This window comes from Pseudophryne corroboree, chromosome 11, assembly GCF_028390025.1.
Source record: "Pseudophryne corroboree isolate aPseCor3 chromosome 11, aPseCor3.hap2, whole genome shotgun sequence".
In the NCBI taxonomy this organism is placed as follows: Eukaryota; Metazoa; Chordata; class Amphibia; order Anura; family Myobatrachidae; genus Pseudophryne; species Pseudophryne corroboree.
The window spans coordinates 125,859,506-125,883,902 of NC_086454.1; the positions used below are offsets into that span (position 1 = coordinate 125,859,506).

General features: G+C 48.0%; 1 protein-coding gene across 2 annotated transcripts in view; it reads right to left on the minus strand.

Moving 5' to 3' along the window:
- Window positions 1-24,162, minus strand: part of PHRF1 (PHD and ring finger domains 1) — a 302,294-nt gene extending 278,132 nt beyond the window's left edge. The window contains exons 1-3 of one of the 2 annotated variants that reach the window (XM_063944792.1): window positions 24,017-24,162; window positions 9,285-9,363; window positions 375-492 (exon numbers count right to left, since the gene is read on the minus strand). In XM_063944792.1, coding sequence (XP_063800862.1) covers window positions 375-468 — 94 coding nt within the window. In that variant the 5' untranslated portion in view covers window positions 469-492; window positions 9,285-9,363; window positions 24,017-24,162. The remainder of the gene's footprint in view (window positions 1-374; window positions 493-9,284; window positions 9,364-24,016) is intronic. The other variant, XM_063944791.1, reaches the window with a different exon arrangement.
- Window positions 24,163-24,397: the final 235 nt, after the last annotated feature.

The following is a 24,397-nucleotide window of genomic DNA, read 5'->3' on the forward strand; positions in this document are numbered from 1 at the left end:
TCGAAGCTGCTTGACAAACCCCCAGGCTCTCTTGGAGCCAGCAGAGTGTGTGGATAATTGGCGCATTCTCTGCTGCTTTGCAAGGCAAAGTAGTAGTGTCAGAGCGTCCTCCTCAACCTCACCACCTCCACCCGCAGGACACTACAGCCTGCAGGTGGGGCCGTCTCAGAAAAACGGAACTGTTCACTCGAATCGGGAAAGTTGGAAGGAATGGACTAACCAAATCAGAGTACCTTATGATATTTAAACGCAACAAACAGCATATGCAAATATTTGTTTTGAAGAAGTAGATTTTATTAGTAAAAAAAAGTATCACTGTCAAGATTTAAGGGTGTTGCACTTTGTTACTTAATATGATGAACAACTATAATTACCGTCATCACTTGTGAGGAAGAGCCCTTGCCGTCTGCCTTTCCCCTGTGAAGTGTTCCTGTTTATTAGTTGATCCTGATTCTCCTCATCATCCATTGCTCTGCATTAGAAGACCATCCCCTGTAATGAATACAGTCACTACGAAGGCTGCATATAAATCTGCACTCTTTGCATTTGGCATTAGAACAATGTAACACATATCATCTAATTATGCTCATCGTTAAATCTGATTAACAAAAAAATATTTACAATCCTTCACATTATAATAATATTCCTATTTAATGCACCCTACTAACTGCATATTTGTTGCATGCGATAGCAAGTAGCAAAGAGGAGACATACAAAGAGCCCTAGCAGCTACAGTATTTGTGGGCTGGTGAGGATTGGATTTGGGAGGGTGCCTAAGGAGCAGCATGGGATCTTAGAGCACCCAATTGTCCCGATCAGACTTTACATCAGTAAAGGCCCCCATCCACTAAGGAATTTTATCTCAGCAATGAGTTGAATCCATTTTTCCTGCAATCTGGCTGGGAGCTTCCCGGGAGCCCTGCAATTGCGATTTGCTACTTGAGTGTATTTTATATTATTATTTCTGGGTGATTGAGATAAATAACATGCAGCACGTGTGATCTGCGATTGGAGACACACAGGAGCGCACCTCGCAATCGCATGAAAAGGGCATGCAATCCGTCTCAATCGCATAAAAACAGGCCATATCGCACTAGTGGATGGGGCCATAAGTCATGACCACAGTTTACCTGGGCTCAAATTAAAAATCAAGAGAAAGAGTCCGCTACATACAGTAATATATTTCTTACACTCCTTTCAGACATAAAACCCCAACTCTGCTCAGACCTGGGACACTGACCACGAGTTGAAGCCGTGGCTTTCTGTACTGTTCACACGAGTGACAACTCGGGTAAATCCCGGGTCGTCAACCTTCACACCGGACTATGGTCTTCCTGTTTACAGTGAGCGCTTGGAGATAGTCACCTCCAAGCGCTACTGTCCCCCACCAATAAATCTCTATTAGGCATGACCCGGGTCATACCTTTCAGACATGAGCTGGGAGACAATGAGCCAGGTATCTAGTCCCAGGAATAACCTTGGTCGGTTGCCGGGTCACAAGACCCGGCCTGTCAACCCAGGTAGACCATCTCAGACCCATAAGCCAAACATGGGTTGATGAGCGTTCACAGCAAAAAAGAAAACCCAACAGGGTTTGTAGCTTAAGTACATTATGAAAGGGGTATAAGTGGGCATATAAACTTGATGTATGTTACAGTATGTAATTATCTGTTTGTAAGGTGACATTATAGAACATGTTCTAATGCCACACATGAATACCACTAGACTATAATGAGATGTACGCGCAAGTTTAAATCAACTAATTTTAAATATATATAAAAATTACAACAACAAAAAATTATGCTTTGACTAATAGTGGACATTTTATGGAACCCAGCATATGTTGGCTCCTTTCGGTCTGTTGCTTTTTTTTTTTTTTTTATTGCCATTACTAACACATTTAAATAATGTTTTAGATCATTAAATGAAAATACTTTAATCAAAATATTAATCATTTGTGTTGCATAATGGCCTAAGAGGGTGGAGGATACCACAATATATTTAAAGCCATTGGCAGCAGCCCAGTAAAGTTTGAGAATGACCTACATGGTTCAGTCACATGACAAAGGTTTGAGAAACAGAAGGTTGTTTGAGCACAGAAAGAGACTGAGGGTCTGAGGAGTAGGACACACCTACGGACACTTTCCTGTCCGGCCACAATGGGAGTATTCACAGATATGCAGATTATCTATTCATCTTCATGCGGATGGCCGGCCTACCCACTGCGTATCCATCTGCAGCAATAGTTAGTATTGGCGCTAACACTCACCCCATGCTGGGTGCAAAAGGCGCATCTGAAATAGGCATCACAACTGTGTATGCACACTCCTAAAGACCACAGAATTTGGCCTGCACACCCACTAAACTAACAAAATGGATCAGTACCACACTGCAGCCAAGAGATTCCAATATTGCTGAAAGAGTGGTCTGTCAACAGACGACTAGAACTGGCCGCTCTTTCAATCTCAATCTGTGTGCATGCGCTTAGTGCGAAATACATGCGCTGCCTGAGACTGCTTTATGTGTCTGACTTGGGGCCTAATTCAGACCTGATCGTAGCCGTATTACTCAGACATGCGGGGGGATGCCCATCACAGGGCTAGTGCACCCCGCATGTCAGTCCCTACCCCCCCACACACACACACACACACACACACACACACACACACACACACACAAAAGCATGGCACAGCGGCAATGCTTTTGTACCTGAAGAGTAGCTCCCTACCAGCGCAGCTCCTGTGCGCTGGCATGGAGCTACAGACGCTGTCCTGGTCGCAACGGCTGCATGTGACGTCACGTGCTGAGCATGCAGGGGGAGCCGCTCATTTCACCCAGCGGGTGAAGTGAGCGACCCGCTAGATTGGCCTGCATGCAGGACAATCTAGCACCAGCGATAGCGATGTGCGGGGCTGTGCATCGCTATCGCTGTAGGGGGTACACACGGATCGATAATGCTTAAATTCTAAACAATCTAGTCAGATTGCTTAGAATATCGCTCCGCGAGTACCCCCCCTTTAGGTTGTTGCAGATTTGTTAATGGCTTTGCAGGTTAAGTAGCTGTATTTTGTATTTGGCTGAGTAAAGCACAGATAACCAATGAAGAGGCATGCAGAGCAGAGTAGCATTGGAACATATTAGGAGTATTAGCTGCTCAAGGTGTAACGAAGGTCGGATACATGCTAGAGCGATATTGGCATGATTTGCCGGATCGGTAAAACAAATTGTGCAATATTGTCTAGTGTATATGTCCCAATGCACACTCCCATGTGTTGCAAGCAATAACTTTTGGTCAGCCGTGCTGCACGGCCAACTAGAAGATATCCTGTGCGAACCAGCGCATTGCAATGAAGGTATGTCGTTCATTACATCGGGCAGTGTGTACTAGCAATCAGGAATGTTCAGGAACAAACGGAATTTGTCCAGAGCATCGGCAAGATTGCCAGTCCACCTGATGTGTACCAGCCCTTTGAGCACTGAGAAGGAATTCCAATAGCCATAGTGGGAAATTAAAGTATTAAAGTGTTTGCAGAAGTTACATGTATGTTCTTTGAATGTCTCTTACATGTATAGTAAATGGGGGTACTCATGGAGCGATCGCTGCTTAAAATCTAAGCAATCTGACTAGATTGCTTAGATTTTAAGCCTTATCGCTCTGTGTGTACCCCCCACAGCGATAGCGATGCGCAGCCCCGCGCATCGCTATTACTGGTGCTAGATTGGCCTGCCTTGCAGGCCAATCTAGCGGGTCGCTCATTTAACCCAGACGCACCAGTCACACAGCCGCCTATGCTGCGACTGGGTCCCCTGCACAGCGTCTGGGACGGAAGCGAAGAAACAGTTCATGGCGGGATACTCAGGAAACTGGTCATGAACCAGAGGGAGTGGCGACCAGGAGAGCGTCCGACTCCCCCTGCTGACATCAACCCTAGGGATCGCGGCCTTATACTAATCCTGGAGCCTCTGATCCCTAGGGCCTAGCGCTGGTGCACCCGCAGTGGCAGACGCCTCAGCTACTGTTTGGTAGTCTCCTCCCAAAACAGTGCGGCTGTGTCCGGATTCCATCTAGCTAAGCGGAACCGATGCCTTACCTTTTCCCCGTGCTCCGGCCACACCCTGGTAGCGTCTGCTGGACTTGCTAGTATATCAGACACAGACGCCCGCCGAAACAGCACTGTACTCGTGGGTAAGCGTTTCCGCGACCCGGCGGAGAGTTGTTGGAGCGACTCTAAGCGTATAAGATGCTGTTTATACCCCTTTTCCACTAGCTCAAAAAACACGGGTAAATGCATGGGGGCGCGCATTTACCCGCGTTTTTTGCTAGTGGAAACTACCCGGGTACGATCCGGGAATGATCCGGGTAAGGTGTAGTGTAAACGCTCCCGTTTACACTGTATGGAAGGGCGGCGCTGGGAGATCATGTGATCTCCCAGCGCCGCCCCTGCTGCGTCACAAACCCGGCAATATGCCGGGATGGCGACTGCTGATGGGAAAGGTGCCGATGCGGGTCGCAGCCGGGTAGCGCCCGTGTCAGGCTCCCGGCTGCGACCCGCATCGTAGATGGAAAAGGGGTATAAGAAAGATCACTCAAAAAAAACTAGTAAGACTATAAAAATAAAAGAAAGCTTAAGGCTGCTAACAAAACAGCAGCCCTCTGACCATGGTACGGCTCCTGCAGCACCAAACAAAAAAAAATGGATTTGCCCGAGCCAGTAGGCGGGGATATATGGACGGGCCCGTTGCATCCTGGGAGGCCAGAAAGCTTTGATCGATTGTTGCCAATCCGCTTTCACTCCATCATATCCCATTGTTATCCTGTGGATAACCTGTGGACCCTGCCAGAGAAAATAGGATATTTAATTACCTACCGGTAAATCATTTTCTCGTAGTCCGTAGAGGATGCTGAGGTTCCATTTAGTACCATAGGGTATAGACTGGTCCCTTGGGAGCCATGGGCACTTTAAGAGTTTAATAGTGTGGGCTGGCTACTACCTCTATGCCCCTCCTACCTATAAACTGTGCCCGAGGAGACGGACATACTTTGAGAGAAGGAAATACACAGATAGTGGTGAGATTAACACCAGCTCACACATAAACGGAAAGCCAAGCTAACCAGCTTGAAACGATTCAGCAATGGCTGAACAACAGTACTTAACCAAGTAGCAATGCAATACTTAACCAAGTAACAATGCAGGAAAACGAAGCGCTGGGCGGGCGCCCGGCATCCTCTACGGACTACGAGAAAAGGATTTACCGGTAGGTAATTAAAAACCTATTTTCTCTTACGTCCTAGAGGATGCTGGGGTTCCATTTAGTATCATGGGGATGTACCAAAGCTCCCAGTATGGGAGGGAGAGCGCTGAGGCTCCTGCAGAACAGATTGACCAAACTTAAGATCCTCAGAGGCCAAAGTATCGAACTTTTAGAACTTAGCAGACGTGTTCGACCCAGACCAAGTAGCTGCTCGGCAAAGTTGTAAAGCCGAGACACCCTGGGCAGCCACCCAGGAAGAACCCACTTTACGAGTAGAGTGGGCCTTAACAGATTTTGGACACGGCAATCCTGACGTAGAATAAGCATGCTTGATAGTACACCTGATCCAGCGAGAAATAGTCTGCTTAGAAGCAGGACACCCAAACTTGTTGGGATCATAAAGGACAAACAGAGCGTCCGACTTTCTGTAACGAGAAGTTCTCTTCACATAAATCTTCAACACACTCACCTAGTGTTCACGCTAGGCAGTTTAAGCAGGGCGCCGCGCCCTGCCCAATTTTTTAGGGGCAAAACCCGCCCTGCACTTTCTGCAGCGCCCTGCTAAAACTGCCGCCCGCTTCCTGCCCTCACAGCGTGTAAAGATGCCGCACGCATGCGCGCGGCATCCATTCACGCTGAGAGCGCGCTTGGGGGAAGCCCAGCGCCTCCGTAGGTGCTGGGCACGCCCCCAACAGTGACGTCGCGGCCGCCCACGCCCACTTTTATTACCCGCAATGACCCCGCCCCTATTTTGTATGGCCACACCCCCTTTTTGGCGAGCACGCTAGTGCCCCTCTAGATCCGGCGCCATGCCCGGATTCTAGAGTGAACACTACTCACCACATCCAAGGACTGAGGTAATTGAGGAGTCAGTAGCCACTGGCAACACAATAGGTTGGTTGATATGAAAAGCCGACACAACCTTTGGAAGAAATCGATGACGCGTCCTGAGCTCAGCTCTATCTTCATGGAAAAATCAAGTAGGGGCTTTTGCAGAACAATGCCCCCAATTCTGACACATGCCTAGCAGATGCCAATGCCAACAGTGTGACCGCCTTCCAAGTAATAAACTTGACATCAACCTCCTGTAAAGGCTCGAACCAATCCGATTGCAGGAACTGCAGCACCACATTAAGATCCCAAGGTGCCGTAGGAGGCACAAAGGGTGGTTGGATATGCAAAACCCCTTTCAAGAATGTCTGAACCTCAGGGAGAGCAGCCAATCGTTTCTGGAAGAAAATGGACAAGGCCAAAATCTGGACTTTTATGGAGCCAAAGCGTAGGCCCACATCCACACCTGCTTGCAGAAAGAGGAGAAACCGTCCTAGTTGAAACTCTACCGTAGGAAACTTCTTGGATTCACACCAAGACACATACTTTTTCCAAATCCGATGGTAATGTTTAAACGTTACTCCATTCCTAGCCTGTATCAGGGTAGGAATGACCTTTTTTGGAATGCCGTTCCGAGCTAAGGTGTGGCGTTCAACCTTTATGTCATCATACGCAGCCGCGGTAAGTCTTGATAAGCGAACACCCCCTGTTGAAGGTCCTCGTGAAGAGGAAGAGGCCTCGGATCCTCTAGGAGTAAATCCAGAAGATCCGTGTACCAAGCCCTTCTTGGCCAGTCTGTAGCAATGAGGATCGCCTGAACTCTTGTTCTTTTTATTAGTTTGAGAATCCTTGGGATGAGCGGAAGTGGAGGGAACACATATACTGAGTGGAACACCCAAGGAGTCACCAGAGCGTCCGGTTTCGGCACCACAAATAGGCATGGGTTATTACTCCAACCTTTTAGGCGAGGTGGAACTGGAACAATGACACTTGTGTGTAACAATTTTTGAATGGCTTCCTGTAGGATAGCACTTTGTCAGCAAAGCTGGTAAGCCTTACTTGAAGAACCTGTGAGGTGGGAGTTCCTAAAACTCCAGTCTGTACCCCATGGCAACAATATCTTTTACCCAGGGGTCTAGGCAAGAAGACGCCCAGATGTGACTGAAATCTTTTAGTCTGGCTCCCACCTGCCCAATTACCAGGCTGGGAGGTCCACCGTCATGCTGAAGACTTAGAGGAAACAGAACCTGGCTTCTGTTCCTGGAAACCTGTTGTTGCAGGTTTTCTGGATTTCCCCCGACCGCCTCTAAAGAAAGTGGAAGGGGGTTTGCACTTTAACTTTCGCAGTCCGAAAGGACTGCATTGTAGACGTAGGATAAGATTTCCTAGTCGGTGGCGTAGCTGAGGGAAGGTCGGCTTACCCGCATTTACCTTGGAGATCCACGCATCCAATGCGTCCCCAAACAGAGCCTAACCTGTGAAGAGTAGGCTCTCCACACTTTTCTTGGATTGCGCAGCCACAGTCCTCTGCGTGCAGAGACAGCCATGGAAGAAGCCCTTGCATTAAGTAGGCCCAGGTCCTTCATGGCCTCCACCATGAAACCTGCAGAATCCTGTATGTGACGTAAAAACAATTCAATGTCACTCCTATCCATAGTATCTAATTCCTCTAGTAATGTGCCTGACCACCTTACTATGGCCTTAGAAATCCACGCACAAGCAATATGGGGCCTTAACGCCACGCCTGTAGCTGTTTATAGTGATTTGAGCATAGTCTCAATCTTGCGGTTAGCTGGCTCTTTTGAAGCCATTGAACCATGGAGAGGTAAAACAACCTTTTTAGACAACCTAGATACGGAAGCATCTCCTATAGGCGGGTTTTCCCACTTTTTCCTGTCCACCGGGCACATATCCTAAACAGAGTCAGGTAGGAAGGGCATAGAGGGAGGAGCCAGCCCACACTATTAAACTCTTAAAGTGCCAGTGGCTCCCAAGGGACCCGTCTATACCCCATGGTACTAAATGGAACCCCAGCATCCTCTAGGACGTAAGAGAATAGCAGGGAAAACTCAACTGCGGATATATACAGAATGCAGCATGCAAAGCAGTTACTCAGCATAAATAACTTCTGACCTAGAGAATGAATCACCCAGCTGGAAATGAGCGCCCCTCCCCCCGCACAGCACACATCGCGCTGTGCTGAGCGGGGGGAGAGATGTGTGCTGAGCGGTTCGCTCAGCACACATCTCTCCCCAGATCTGCCAGTGAGTACTGGCCTTAACACACCGATTTGTATTCTAAATATTCTTTAATAATTATCTTAAAAAAGCCAAAAAAACTAAGGATAGTTGGTAAGAACTGCACGTACTGTAGGAGTTAGACATAGAGGAATATTATTATGCTATTTGTAAATTTTGAAAACAGAGATATGTCCTGGTATAAATCTGATAAGACTGGGGCTGCTACTGGAAATTAGAGATGATGATGAGTAATTATTTTAATGCTTTCTTGTATAACATAAATAACACCCACGTAATGATCTCTGACAGGCATAATCCCAACTGTAAGCACAGGAATACATGTAAATGTCACATCATAAACAGGTTTACATGGTTTTCACATGTATGCCAAGAACTTAGCTAATGTGCAACACCACCTATTGTAGAAATCCTCTACACAGGTGCAGCATTGTTTTTTTTTCAGATCTTGGCACATATAAAGGTCACAGGCCTCACTGTAGGGTCACACAGACAGTCTGCAATGTTGACGTTTCTGACCATGAAGCCATTGTCCTGAAACAATGAGACTCCCAGAGCTCCTTGCTTCCTCTTCAGCCTTGGCACATAAATCAGGACATAAAAACATAGGGGGGAATTCAATTGGTGACAAAGGGTGCGAATTGCTGTTGCAGAAAGCCCTATTCACACTGCAGTACAGCGTGACGGCTGCCGCGTAGATTCGGCCAGGCAAACAGGTACACCTTTATTTGAGTTCCCCCATAGAATTGTTTTTGTTTTTAAATTGAGGTAACAGCAGATGCACTTATATCTGCAGGTGTAACACTGAGAAAATAGGGGGTCACTGGCTTTTTCATCTGGCAGTAAAGTAATAACGTAACAGAAACCATATGTGTTCTGACTGAATATCAGAATATGGTGGGTAAATGCGCTGTATGCTTAGAAACAGTGCGCCTAACTTACTTTCTTCATAAATTCTGTGCCCGTTTTGTTTTGGGTCCAGCCTTCATTACCATAGAGTTGACTGTTGTGATCTCATTTACTAATAAAAAAAAAAAAAATTATATATATATATAATTTATTTTTGTAAAAACTCACCCACTATCTAATTGTATAATGGTTCACATGCTTGTATCTTCCTAATGTCAAACACAATAGTTCAGGCACTACCTGTAATAAACCCCTCCCCTTAGAATGTAAGCTCTCACGAGCAGGGTCCTCTGCCCGCATATGCTTCTCCTTCTCTTACTTAAACTATCTTCTACTCCATACACATTTGTTTGGAATAAAATTGTATCTAGCAAAGTATGTGTTACCATACAAAACCTACGTCTGCGAAGTCACTGGCAGTGGGTGAGGATTGGATAATTTTTTTCTTGCAGAAAACACGACCAGGTGACTAGTTTTTTCATGCTGCCCATTGGTTGAGCACTGTAATGTATAGGGAAGAGAAGGCATTGCCCTCATGTGTCCAATTATTGTTTACAGTGTTAGTAAAAGGTATAAAAAGGTTTGCAAAAAAAAAAAAAAAAAAAAAGAAGATTTTCCTGTGCAAAGCAGACTTCCTGTAGTCCGGTCTACTGATGATGTACAATGCAGAGCGCTACCCAGTGGCTGTAATGATGATGAAGACTGGACAGACAGAAGAGTACGGGTTCAGTATGAAATCTAAACCGTCAGAAACTCGACCTCGAGCGCAGCATGTCCCGTCGCGGGCTCGCTGTGTTAGTCATGCTTCAGGCCCTATGGTGACCGACACAAATCCATTCCCCCTCGGGTGGTGGTGAGGATCACCACCCAAGTGGGGGTTCTGTGCCGACCGCCGGCATTTCAATGGGTGTTAAGATTTCAACTGCCGGGATACGGATTTTGGGAATTTAACTGCATCCCGAGGGTACACAGCTACAGATCAAGCATAAACAGGAAGCCATCTCCAGCTATACTTCTGAAGGCATAAGGTGACGCAGACACCCACTTAGGTTAGAGGAGAGGAGATTCCGCACACAGAGGCGGAAAGGTTTTGTTCACAGTAAGGACAACGCGAGTTTGGAATTCCCTGCCTGAGAGAGTAGTGATGGCAGACTCTGTCAATACTTTTAAGAATGGCCTAGATAAATTCCTAATGGATAAGGATATACAGGGTTATGGAAGATAGATCACGTACGATAGTTATAATAAAATGAGGAAATACAACGCAACGGCAGACTTTATCAAACAGATAAAACTAGTCCTGAAAATAATAGAGTAGGAGAACACAAATAGGTTGAACTCGATGGACAGATAGTTTGTGAGGTTGAAAAAAAACAATGTAACTATTTAACTATGTAACTTCTATTCTATAAACCTATTTTCAATGGCTTTTAGCAAGAAAACACATTATTCCACTGTAAATTAGTCTTTACAGCAGTGGGAACCAGGAGTCTACTGAATTAATCAGTCAGTCATAAGGTTATAAATAAGGTGATTTTAGATCACATTCACATGTATCCACATATTCAGAAAACAACCAAAGATTATTCAAATTAAAAGAAGAACGTTTTCAGGCCTATCAGAAATCTATAGAAATAAATGATTTATGAAAAATTCAGTGGCAGCTGAGGTTTCCTTGTAGTGTGTGTAGGATTCAGTCCTTACCAGAGGAGAAAACCCCTTTCTGAGTACCGATCCCCCATACTCTCTTACGTGTGGTAGCAATACGACAGATGTGCATAGAATTTCATTTCACTCAGAGAAGCAGGTGAAGACTAGAAGTAATTATGCAGTTGACATTATGTAGAAGAGAAAATGCAGACACATTCCTAATGTTATTTAAAGCATTTTAAACATGATGCTTTGTTTAAAGTGATAATGCCGACACGGTTAAAACGCTTTATAACATTACAACTATGATGGCACCCTACCGCCGACATAATGCTGTCGGCAGTATTACTACTGACAAAATGTGTGTATTCCATGAAGATAGGCAGAAGAGGAAAGAAAGTAGGGAGACTTACAAGCTATTTACATACTTTGCAGATATCAAAAAGAGCTTGGCTACCTACATTGTTAATTATTAGTAAAGGATTAGTTTTATGGGTTAATATCAGATTGGCTGAAATTGATGGTCTGGTTAATGTTTCTATACTGACCACGCTGTACCACTTCTGTTACTGTATACCAAATGCAATTCTCGCTAACTGCTCCGATGAGCAGGAGGACAAATCACAAGCTGCCATCACGATATTTGCCCTCCCACTCATACTCACTGTCACATACAGAAGTGACAAGTGGCATTCGTTTGCAGTTTCTGCATCAATGAGTGCATGTGTAGTACAGCTTTAATCGCTGCTCTTCTCTCCCATTAGAATGGGTTTATATTCCAGATTCCTGTCACACAAGTGTTTAATAGCTCTATATAGGTAATACTAGAGAGGGAAAGCAAGGGCTAAAATTTCATGTGTAACATTAGAATTTTATAGCCCTGTATTTACATCAGCGCTACGGTAATATAAAAAGGGTTGAGGGTTTACCTGCTGAAGCAATGATACACAGTGTGGGATGAAGAATCAAAGCAGTGTTACTGTGGTCTGCAATGGCTTGTTCTGTCCATTACAGAGACAGCTTTAACAGGCTCATTTGAACTTATCCTAAGGAATCAAATATTTAAAGTCACAGTCAGACAATATAATAGAGAGGATATAATAGGATTTTGGTACTTACCGGTAAGTCCTTTCTCCTAGTCCGTAGAGGATGCTGGGGACTCCAAAAGGACCATGGGGTATAGATGGGATCCGCAGGAGCTTGGGCACACTTAAAAGACTTAATCTGGGTGTGAACTGGCTCCTCCCTCTATGCCCCTCCTCCAGACCCCAGTTATAGGAACTGTGCCCAGGAGAGACGGACATTTCGAGGAAAAGATTTTTGTTTAAACTAAGGGCTACAAACATACCAGCCCACACCACACAACCGGAGTAACTTTAAACCAGATAACAGTATGAATTAACACCAGCAACAAAGCTGAAACTAGAAATACACAACCCGTGTATAAACTAATTTAACCAGCAAGAAAACACTGCAAGTAATAGTCCGCACTGGGACGGGCGCCCAGCATCCTCTACGGACTAGGAGAAAAGGATTTACCGGTAAGTACCAAAATCCTATTTTCTCTTACGTCCTAGAGGATGCTGGAGACTCCAAAAGGACCATGGGGATTATACTAAAAGCTCCAGAACGGGCGGGAGAGTGCGGACGACTCTGCAGCACCGACTGAGCAAACGCAAGGTCCTCATCGGCCAGGGTATCAAACTTATAGAACTTAGCAAAAGTGTTTGAACCCGACCAAGTAGCTGCTCGGCAAAGCTGTAACGCTGAGACGCCTCGGGCAGCCGCCCAAGATGAGCCCACTTTCCTGGTAGAATGGGCTTTTACTGACTTCGGCACCGGTAGTCCGGCCGAAGAATGAGCCTGCTGAATCGTACTACAAATCCAGCGTGCAATAGTCTATTTTGAAGCAGGATGACCAATTTTGTTGGAAGCATACAAGACAAACAGAGCCTCAGTTTTCCTAGCAACAGCTGTCCTAGTGACGTAGATCTTCAACGCTCTTACAACATCGAGATTTTGGAATCACCACAGCTTCCGTAGCCACCGGGACCACAATAGGTTGGTTAATGTGAAATGAAGAAACCACCTTCAGCAGAAATTGTTGACGAGTCCTCAATTCCGCCCTATCCGAATGAAAAATCAAGTACAGGCTCTTATGAGATAAGGCCGCCAACTCTGGCAGACGCCAGTGCCAATAGCATAACTACCTTCCAAGTGAGAAATTTCAACTGGTTCAAACCAGGAAGACATGAGAAACCGTAAGACTACATCAAGGTCCCATGGAGCTACAGGAGGCACAAACGGAGGATTGATATGCATTACTCCTTTCACAAAAGTCTGAACCTCTGGGAGGACAGCTAACTCTTTTTGAAAGAAAATAGACAAAGCCGAAATCTGCACTTTGATGGAACCCAATTTCAGGCCTTCATCTACTCCCGCCTGTAAAAAGTGGAGAAAGCGACCCAAGTGAAAATCTTCCGCAGGAGCCATTTTAGACTCACACCAGGAAACATACTTTCTCCAAATACGGTGATAATGCTTCGCCGTAACCTCCTTCCTAGCCTTAATGAGAGTTGGAATGACTTCCCTGGGAATACCCTTACGAGCTAAGATCTGGCGCTCAACCTCCATGCCGTCAAACGCAGCCGCGGTAAGTCTGGAAACACGCATGGACCCTGCAGCAACAGGTCCTCTCTTAGAGGAAGCGGCCAAGGATCTACCACCAGTAATTCCTGAAGATCCGGGTACCAGGCCCTTCTTGGCCAATCTGGAACAACGAGAATCGCCTGAACCCTTGCTCGTCGAATGATCCCCAGTACCTTTGGAATGAGAGGAAGTGGAGGGAACACATGCACCGACTGGAAACCCACGGAGACACCAGGGCGTCCACTGCACTGGCTTGGGGGTCCCTTGACCTGGAACAATAACTCGGGAGCTTCTTGTTGAGACGAGACGCCATCATGTCGATCAACGGAATTCCCCAACGTTTTGTCACCTCTGCAAATACCTCTTGATGAAGAGCCCACTCTCCCGGATGGAGATCGTGTCTGCTGAGGAAATCTGCTTCCCAGTTGTCCACTCCCGGTAGGAAGACTGCTGACAGGGCGCTCACGTGTTGTTCCGCCCAGCGAAGGATTCTTGTGGCCTCCGCAATTGCCGCTCTGCTCCTTGTTCCGCTTTGACGGTTTATATGCGCCACCGCTGTGATGTTGTCTGACTGTACCAGGACAGGTCGACCCTGAAGAAGGCTTCTTGCTTGCAGCAGGCCGTTGTAAATGTCTCTTAACTCGAGAACATTTATGTGGAGACAGGCTTCCTGGAGCGACCATTTCCCCTGGAAGTTTCTTCCTTGGGTGACTGCGCCCCAGCCCCGGAAACTTGCATCTGTTGTTAGAAGCACCCAATCCTGGATACCGAACCGGCGTCCCCCTAGGAGGTGATGATCTTGTAGCCACCACAGGAGAGAAATTCTGGCTCTGGGAGATGGACTTATCTTCCGGTGCATGTGCAGGTGAGACCCGGACCATTTGCTCAGCAAGTCCCACTGAAACACCCGGGCATGAAACCTGCCAAATGGAATGGCTTCGTACGCCGCAACCATCTTCCCCAGAACCCGAGTACAGTGATGGATTGACACACTCGTCGGCCTCAGAAGTTCCCTGACCATCGCCTGCAGTTCCAGAGCCTTTTCTTCTGGAAGAAATACTTTCTGTAAATCCGTATCCAGAATCATGCCCAGAAAAGGCAGCCGAGTGGTCGGAATCAACTGAGATTTTGGCAAATTGAGTACCCAACCGTGCTGTCGCAGAACAGACAGTGACAAATCTACACTTCTCAGCAACCGTTCCTTGGACCTCGCCTTTATCAGGAGATCGTCCAAGTACGGGATAATTGTAACCCCTTGTTTGCGAAGGAGAACCATCATTTCCGCCCTGACTTTGGTGAAAATCCTCGGAGCCGTGGAGAGCCCAAACGGCAACGTCTGAAATTGGTAATGAGAATCCTGTATCGCAAACCTGAGGAAGGCCTGATGCAAAGGATATATCGGCACATGTAAGTAGGCATCCTTTATGTCGACTGACGCCATAAAATCACCCCTTCCAGGCTGGCAATTACCGCTCGAAGGGATTCCATCTTGAACTTGAAAACTTTCAAGTATGGATTGAGGGATTTTAGATTTAGAATTGGTCTGACCGAACCGTCCGGTTTCGGCACAACAAAGAGGCTCGAGTAGAACCCCTCCCCCCGCTGGGACGAGGAAACGGGAACAATGACCCTCTGTAGACACAATTTTTGAATCGCTGCTAGCACCACCTCCCTGTCCGGAAGAGCTACTGGTAATGCCGTAATGAAGAACCGATGAAGGGGTATCTCCTGAAACTCCAGTTTGTATCCCTGAGAAACAATCTCTAGGACCCAAGGATCCAGGTCTGATTAAATACAGACCTGACTGAATATTCGTAGACAGCCCCCCACCGGTCCGGACTCCCCCCAGGGAAGCCCCAGCGTCATGCGGTGGACTTGGTAGCAGCAGGGGAGGACTTTTGGTCCTGGGCGCCTGAGCCTGCAGGAGGTTTCCTTCCCCATCCTCTACCCTTTGAAGCGAGGAAGGACGAACCTTTTCCACGCCTGTAGTTATTGTGACGAAAGGACTGCATTTGCTGATGTGGTGCCTTTTTCTGTTGTGTGGGAACATAAGGAAGAAAAGAGGACTTACCCGCAGTCGCGGTTGAGACCAGGTCAGCAAAGCCGTCCCCAAACAAGACAGTACCTTTGAAGGGTAACGCTTCCATAGCCCTCTTGGAGTCGGCATCAGCGTTCCATTGATGGATCCACAACGCCCTCCTGGCTGATATCGACATGGCCTTGGTTCTTGAACCCAAGAGACAGACGTCCCTCGCCGCATCCTTCAGGTAATCTGCAGCGTCCTTGATATAACCAAGAGTCAAAAGGACATTATCTTTATCAAGGGTATCCATATCATTAGCTAAATTCTCAGCCCATTTAGCAATAGCACTACTCACCCATACCGACGCCACAGCAGGTCTGAGCAATGCACCCGAATTAGCGAAAATGGACATCAAAGACGTCTCCAGCTTACGATCTGCCGGATCCTTAAGAGCTGCCGTGTCAGGGGACGGAAGTGCCACTTTCTTAGACAAACGAGATAGAGCTTTGTCAACATTTGGAGACGCCTCCCATTTTTCCCTGTCATCAGAGGGGAAAGGATACGCCATGTAACTTCTCTTGGGAATCTGCCACCTCTTATCCGGCGACTCCCAAGCCTTTTCACAAAGAGTATTCATTTCATGAGAGGGGGGAAACTTCACCTCAGGTTTTTTTCCCTTGAACAAGCAAATCCTTGTTTCCTGTACCTCAGGTTCATCAGAAATGTGTAAAACATCTTTTATAGCCACAATCATGTACTGAATACTCTTAACTAACCGTAGATGTAAAGCAGCCTCAGTGAAATCGACCTCGGAATCAGAGTCCGTGTCGGTATCAGTATCTACCACCTGAGTAAATGGCCGCTTTTGCGACCCGGATGGGGTCTGAACCTGAGACAAAGCCTCTTCCATGGACTTTTTCCACACCTGCGTCTGTGACTCAGACTTATCTAACCTCTTTGATAAAGAAGCAACATTCGAATTTATCGTACTGAGCAATGCAAGTAAATCAGGTGTCGGCTGCGTCGGCAGTCCCAAATCTAGCCCCGCATCCGCTCCCCCAATAACCTCCTCTGGTGAATAACATTCAGCCTCAGACATGCCGACACGTAGTACCGACACACAACACACAGAACGTCCCAGCTAGGTGACAGGCCCACAATGAAGCCCAGATAGAGGACACAGAGGGAGTATGCCAGCTCACACCCCAGCACCCATATATCCCAAGAAAAGATATAATGTACCCAGCGCTGCTTTTGATAATAAGCACCACACTGCGCCCCCCCTTCTGAATATCTCCCCGTTACTTGTCTGAGGAATGTGGAGGTCCCGGCAGCGTCTCCCTTCAGCCGCGTGTTGAAGGAGAAGATGGCGCCTGTGAGCCGCGGGACGAAGCTTCACCCCATTCCCGGCGCGCTTCGGCCCGCCAAATTTAAAAATGAAAAATGCCGGCGGGGGTTTCTGGAAACGGTGCCTAGGCACCGAAAAGCTCTCTGCCAGCCCCAAAACTCCAGTAACATGCTGCCCCCCCCAGCACCCAGTAAATACCGTTGGTGATGTGTGTGGGAGCATGGAGCATACCGCTGTGCTGTACCTTCCGTTACTCAAGTCTTCTGCCGTCCTGAAGTCTTCTGATCTTCTCATACTCACCCGACTTCTTTCTTCTGGCTTCTGTGAGGGGGTGACGGCGCGGCTCCGGGAACAAGCAGCTAGGCGCACCAAGTGATCGAACCCTCTGGAGCTAATGGTGTCCAGTAGCCGAGAAGCAGAGCCCTTAACTAAGAAGAAGTAGGTCTGCTCCTCTCCCCTCACTCCCACGCTGCAGGGAGCCTGTAGCCAGCAGGTCTCCCTGAAAATAAAAAAACTAACAAAGTCTTTTCTAGAGAAACTCAGGAGAGCTCCCCTAGTGTGCATCCAGTCACTCCTGGGCACAAAGTCTAACTGGGGTCTGGAGGAGGGGCATAGAGGGAGGAGCCAGTTCACACCCAGATTAAGTCTTTTAAGTGTGCCCAAGCTCCTGCGGATCCCGTCTATACCCCATGGTCCTTTTGGAGTCCCCAGCATCCTCTAGGATGTAAGAGAAAATAAGATTTTAAACCTACCAGTAAATCTTTTTCTCGTAGTCCGTAGAGGATGCTGGGGACTCCGTAAGGACCATGGGGAATAGACGGGCTCCACTGGAGACATGGGCACTAAAAAGAACTTTAGGTATGGGTGTGCACTGGCTCTTCCCTCTATGCCCAGAGGAGACGTACAGTACGAGGAAAGGATTTTGGGAATCCCAGGGCAAGATTCACACCAGCCACACCATTCACACCGTATAACATGGACTATACGAACCAGTCAACAGTATGAAACAAAATCAGCATCAGTCCAAAACTGATTCAACTGAAAACATAACCCTTATGTAAGCAACAACTATATACAAGTCTTGCAGAATGTCGTCCGCACTGGGACGGGCGCCCAGCATCCTCTACGGACTACGAGAAAAAGATTTACCGGTAGGTTTAAAATCTTATTTTCTCTTACGTCCTAGAGGATGCTGGAGACTCTGTAAGGACCATGGGGATTATACCAAAGCTCTAAATAGGCGGGAGAGTGCGGAGGACTCTGCAGCACAGATTGAGCAAACATGAGGTCCTCCTCAGCCAGGGTATCAAACTTGTAGAATTTTGCAAAAGTGTTTGAACCCGACCAAATCGCCGCGCGGCAAAGTTGTAATGCCGAGACGCCTCGGGCAGCCGCCCAAGAAGAACCCACCTTCCTAGTGGAATGGGCCTTAACCGAATTCGGTAACGGCAATCCCGCCGTAGAATGAGCCTGCTGAATCGTGTTACAGATCCAGCGAGCAATAGTCTGCTTAGATGCAGGAGCACCAACCTTGTTGGCAGCATACAGGATAAACAGAGCCTCTGTTTTCCTAACTCGAGCCGTTCTGGCCACAGATTTTCAATGCCCTGACCACATCAAGGGACTCGGAATCCTCGACGTCCCGTGTAGCCACAGGCACCACAATAGGTTGGTTCATAGGAAATGAAGAAACCACCTTAGGCAAAAATTGAGGACGAGTCCGCAACTCAGCTCTATCCACATGGAAAATCAGATAGGGGCTTTTGTGAGACAAAGCCGCCAACTCAGACACTCACCTTGCCGAAGCCAAGGCCAACAACATGACCACTTTCCAAGTGAGATACTTTAATTCAACTGTTTGAAGCGGTTCAAACCAGTGAGACTTAAGGAACCGTAACACCACGTTAAAGGTCCCAAGGTGCCACTGGAGGCACAAAAGGAGGCTGGATATGCAGTACTCCCTTCACGAAAGTCTGGACTTCTGGAAGAGAAGCCAATTCCCTTTGAAAGAAAATGGATAGGGCCGAAATTTTAACTTTAATGGAGCCTAACTTTAGGCCAAAATTTACTCCAGTTTGCAGAAAGTGGAGAAAACGGCCCAGATGGAATTCTTCCGGAGGAGGAGTCTTGGCTTCGCACCCAGACACATACTTCCTCCAGATCCGGTGATAATGTTTCGATGTCACCTCTTTCCTTGCCTTAATCAAAGTAGGAATGACCTCCTCCGCTAGGATCCTGCGTTCAACCGCCATGCCGTCAAACGAAGTCACGGTAAGTCCTGGAACAGACAGGGCCCTTGTTGTAACAGGTCTTCCCTGAGAGGAAGAGGCCACGGATCTTCCGAGAGCATTTCCAGAAGATCCGGATACCAGGCCCTTCGAGGCCAATCTGGAACGATGAGAATCGACTGAACCCCTCTTCGTCTTAGGATTCTCAGTATCTTTGAGATGAGAGGAAGAGGAGGGAACACATAGACCGACTGAAACACCCACTGTGTCACCAGTGCGTCCACTGCAATCGCCTGAGGGTCCCTTGACCTGGCACAATACCTTGGAAGATTCTTGTTGAGGCGTGACGCCATCATGTCTATTTGAGGCAGTCCCCACTGACTTGCAATCTCTGCGAAGACTTCCTGATGAAGTCCCCACTCTCCTGGATGCAGATCGTGTCTGCTGAGGAAGTCTGCTTCCCAGTTGTCCACTCCCGGAATGAAGACTGCCGTCAGAGCGCTTACATGACTCTCCGCCCATCGAAGAATCCGTGTGGCTTCTGCCATAGCCACTCTGCTCCTTGTCCCGCCTTGGCGGTTAACATGAGCCACTGCTGTGATGTTGTCTGACTGAATCAGAACCGGTAGACCTTGAAGTAAGGTCTCCGCCTGACGAAGGCCGTTGTATATGGCCGCTAACTCCAGAACGTTCATGTGTAGGCAAGCCTCCTGTCTTGACCACAGACCCTGGAAGTTTCTTCCCTGTGTGACTGCTCCCCATCCTCGGAGGCTCGCGTCCGTGGTCACCAGCACACATTCTTGAATGCCGAACCTGCGACCCTCTAGAAGGCGAACACTCTGCAGCCACCACAGGAGAGACACCCTGGCCCTGGGGGACAGGCGGATCATTTGATGAATCTGTAGATGTGACCCGGACCATTTGTCCAGAAAGTCCCACTGAAAAGTCCTGGCATGGAACCTGTCGAATGGAATGCCCTCGTAAGACGCCACCATTTTTCCCAGCACTCGAGTGCAGTGATGTACCGACACCCTGTCTGGCTTCAACAGGTCCCTGACCAAGCCCTGAAGTTCCTGAGCCTTTTCCGTCGGGAGAAAGACCCTCTTTTGTTCCGTGTCCAGAATCATGCCTAAGAAAGGCATTCTGGTCGTTGGAAATAACTGACTTCGGTAGATTGAGAATCCAACCGTGTTGTTGTAACACCCTCAGGGAGAGTGATACGCTGTCCAGCAACTGTTCTCTCAATCTCACTTTTATCAGGAGATCGTCCAAGTATGGGATAATTGTGACATACTGCTTGCGCAGGAGCACCATCATCTCTGCCATTAATTTGGTAAAAATTCTCGGGGCCGTGGAAAGCCCAAACGGCAACGTCTGAAATTGGTAGTGACAATCCTGCACCACAAATCTCAGAAACGCCTGGTGAGGTTGATAAATGGGGACATGAAGGTATGCATCCTTTATGTCTAGAGACACCATATAATCTCCCTCTTCCAGACTTACAATGACCACCCTGAGCGATTCCATCTTGAACCTCTTTAAGTATAGGTTTAAGGATTTTAAATTCAGAATGGGTCTGACCGAACCGTCCAGTTTCGGGACCACAAACAGGGTAGAGTAATAGCCCATCCCCTGTTGTTGCCAGGGAACTTTGACCACCACTTGTTGAAGGTACAATTTTTGAATAGCAGCCAAAACCACTTCCCTCTCCGGGGAAGAAGTCGGCAGGTCCGATTTGAAAAACCGGCGAGGGGGCACCTCTTCGAATTCCAGCTTGTACCCCTGGGACACAATGTCTATTGCCCAGGGGTCCACCTGAGAATGAACCCAGACCTGGCTGAAAAGACGAAGACGTGCCCCCACAGGAGCGGACTCCAACCGCGGAGCCCCAGCGTCATGCAGTGGATTTAGTAGAGGCCGGGGAGGACTTTTGTTCCTGGGAACTGGCTGTAATTGGCAGCTTTTTCCCCTTGCCCTTACCTCTGGCAGGAAAGGAAGATCCCTGAGCTCTCTTGGATTTATGCGGCCGAAAGGACTGCATCTGATAATGTGGCGCTTTCTTAGGCTGTGAGGAAACAAAAAGGTAAAAAAGATGATTTACCTGCAGTAGCTGTGGAAACTAGGTCCGCGAGACCTTCCCCAAACAATTCCTCACCCTTGTAAGGCAAAACCTCTATATGACGTTTTGAGTCGGCATCACCCGACCACTGTCGGGTCCACAGCGCTCGCCTGGCAGAAATTGCCATGGCGTTTGCTCTGGACCCCAGTATGCCTATATCCCTTTGAGCCTCTCTCATATAAAGGACCGCATCCTTAATATGGCCCAGGGTCAATAAAATAGTTTCCTTATCCATGGTAACCATATCAGTCGATAAGGTATCGGTCCACGCTAGTACCGCGCTACAAACCCAGGAAGACGCTATTGCCGGTCTGAGTAAGGTACCGGTATGTGTGTAAATTGACTTCAAGGTAGTTTCCTGCTTGTGGTCAGCAGGATCCCTGAGGGCAGCGGTATCCTGAGTGGGTAGCGCCACCTTTTTTGAAAGGCGTGTCAACGCCTTGTCCACCCTTGGGGAGGATTCCCAGCGTATCCTGTCCTTGATCGGGAAAGGATACGCCATAAGAATCCTCTTGGGAATCTGCAGTTTCTTGTCTGGAGTTTCCCAAGCACTCTCAAATAACTCATTTAATTCAGAAGAGCGTGGAAAAGTAACCTCAGGCTTCTTTTCTTTAAACATGTGGATTTTTGGATTAGGCACCGCGGGGTCATCTATAATATGCAGCACATCCTTTATAGCAATAATCATATAATGAATACTCTTTGCCAATTTTGGCTGCAACCTCGCATCATCATAATCGACACTGGATTCAGAATCCGTGTAGGTATCTGTGTCAACTACTGGGGAAAGTGGGCTTTTTTGAGACCCAGAATGCCCCTGTGACATAGGGAAAGGCAGGGTATGACCCTTTGAACTGTCCCTGGACTCTGCTTTGTCTAAACGTTTGTGCAATAAATTCACATTTGCATTTAAAATATTCCACATATCCATCCAGTCCTGTGTCGGCGTTGCCGACGGAGATACCACACTCATGCGCTACACCTCATCCCTAGGAGAGCCTTCCGCTTCAGACATGCCGACACGCACGTACTGACACACCACACACTCAGGGAAAACTCTATCTGGAGACAGTTTCCCCACCAGGCCCTTTGGAGAGACAGAGAGAGAGTATGCCAGCACACACCCAGCGCCAATAACCCTGGGAAACAAAATTTACCCAGATATAGCGCTATACACTGCGCCAAATTAATGCCCCCCCCCCCTCTTTAAAACCCTCTGTCACCGGAGATCAGCAGGGGAGAGTCCGGGGAGCCAGCTTCTCAGCGTGTGCTTGTGTAGAAAATGGCGCTGGTGAGTGCTGAGGGAGAAGCCCCGCCCCCTCAGTGGCGGGCTTCGGTCCCGCTCTCTCTCAACAAACTGGCGGGGAATACTCTAAAAATACATAAATGTGTCTTTACAGCCAGTTCTATAGGTATACATTGCTGCCCAGAGCGCCCCCCCCCCCCCCTGCGCCCACAGTGTGCAGTGTGTGTGTGTGTGTGTGTGTGTGTGTTGGGAGCAAGCTCTGATGTCTTCTGCCGCCTTCGAAGTCTTCTGCCTTCCTATACTCATCCGGCTTCAATCTTCCGGCTCTGCGAGGAGGACGGCGGCACGGCTCCGGGACGAACCGCTAGGGGAGACCTGCGTTCTGACTCCCTCTGGAGCTAATGGTGTCCAGTAGCCTAAGAAGCAGAGCCTTGAAACTCACAGAAGTAGGTCTGCTTCTCTCTCCTAAGTCCCACGATGCAGGGAGCCTGTTGCCAGCAGGTCTCCCTGAAAATAAAAAACCTGACAAAACACTTTTTTAAAGGAAGCTCAGGAGAGCTCCCTGTAGTGCACCCAGTCTCCTCTGGGCACAGTATTAAACTGAGGTCTGGAGGAGGGCATAGATGGAGGAGCCAGTGCACACCCATACCTAAAGTTCTTTTTAGTGCCCATGTCTCCAGTGGAGCCCGTCTATTCCCCATGGTCCTTACGGAGTCCCCAGCATCCTCTAGGACGTAAGAGAAATAGGATTATATTGAAGGTAGAACCTAAACACTTATGAATCAGTGAAGGGCAGTACACCTAGAAAGGACCAGTTATCCATGTAATGGTCTTAGGCACTATACAGCCTGGCAATCTACTTTGAATAGGGACATATAGCACTATATGGCACATTAATAAGACACTGAAAAAGAATAAAGGACAACAGATACATTTATTGTTATGTGATGCTTATATCGCATCTGTCACATACCGTATGACAACGCTAAAGATGACGCATCTGTATGTGGAAACCTACGAGCAGTCAGTATAGCAATCTGCAATATGGGAACATGAATGCACAGTATAGAGCAGATGGAAAGTACATGGTCTTACCAAGTAAAGGGAATCATGGAATCTGTGGCTCTGCAGCTGCTGTGGGACTATTCGCATTTTATTTTACAGGTGGTCTAAACTAGATTTAGAGCAACACATGTAACAGCACTCCTCAATGGAAGCTCACACCAGAGACAGGACATCCTTGCTGGAGACAAGGCAGCGAATGAGGGGGGGGGGAGCATTGCACACTGATGCAGGGCAGCGTCAGATCTGAGGCTCCCTGAGCAGCTGCTTATGTAACCCCATACCCAAGAGGGACACAACACACAGAGCTATCGCAGGGTGACAGGAACTGGGCTGCCCCCGGGTACTCTCCATACAAGTGACGTCACGCCACCGAATGTGTTTCCCCCTGACGCAAATAAGCACACGTCCCATAGGCTTCATATTACACTGTCACTCACCCGCCGGGGTTTCCTCACTGCATATTCCGTGTGAGCGGCCCAACGCTGACACTCTGCGTCCGGAAACCCACAACAGCACTGGAAGATCTGCATCCGGGGTTACAGCCGCAGGTAGTGACGTCAGGCTGATGGTTAGCCCCGCCCACATGTGACGCCATGACCCCCAGTGAGATTCCTCTACCATGGGGAGGCGGGGAAAGAAGCCGCGGCCCGGGAGGCGTCCCTCTCAGTCTCACCGTGCTCACGCTGGCGGGGAGTGTGGGAGTAGCCGTGGCTGTGAGTGGTAGCGTGTCACCGCTCACTGCACAGTGTCATACACCAGTATTACAGCGCATATCATAGGAGGAGCGTTATCCAGTCTAAAGCGGCCATGTGGAGGTG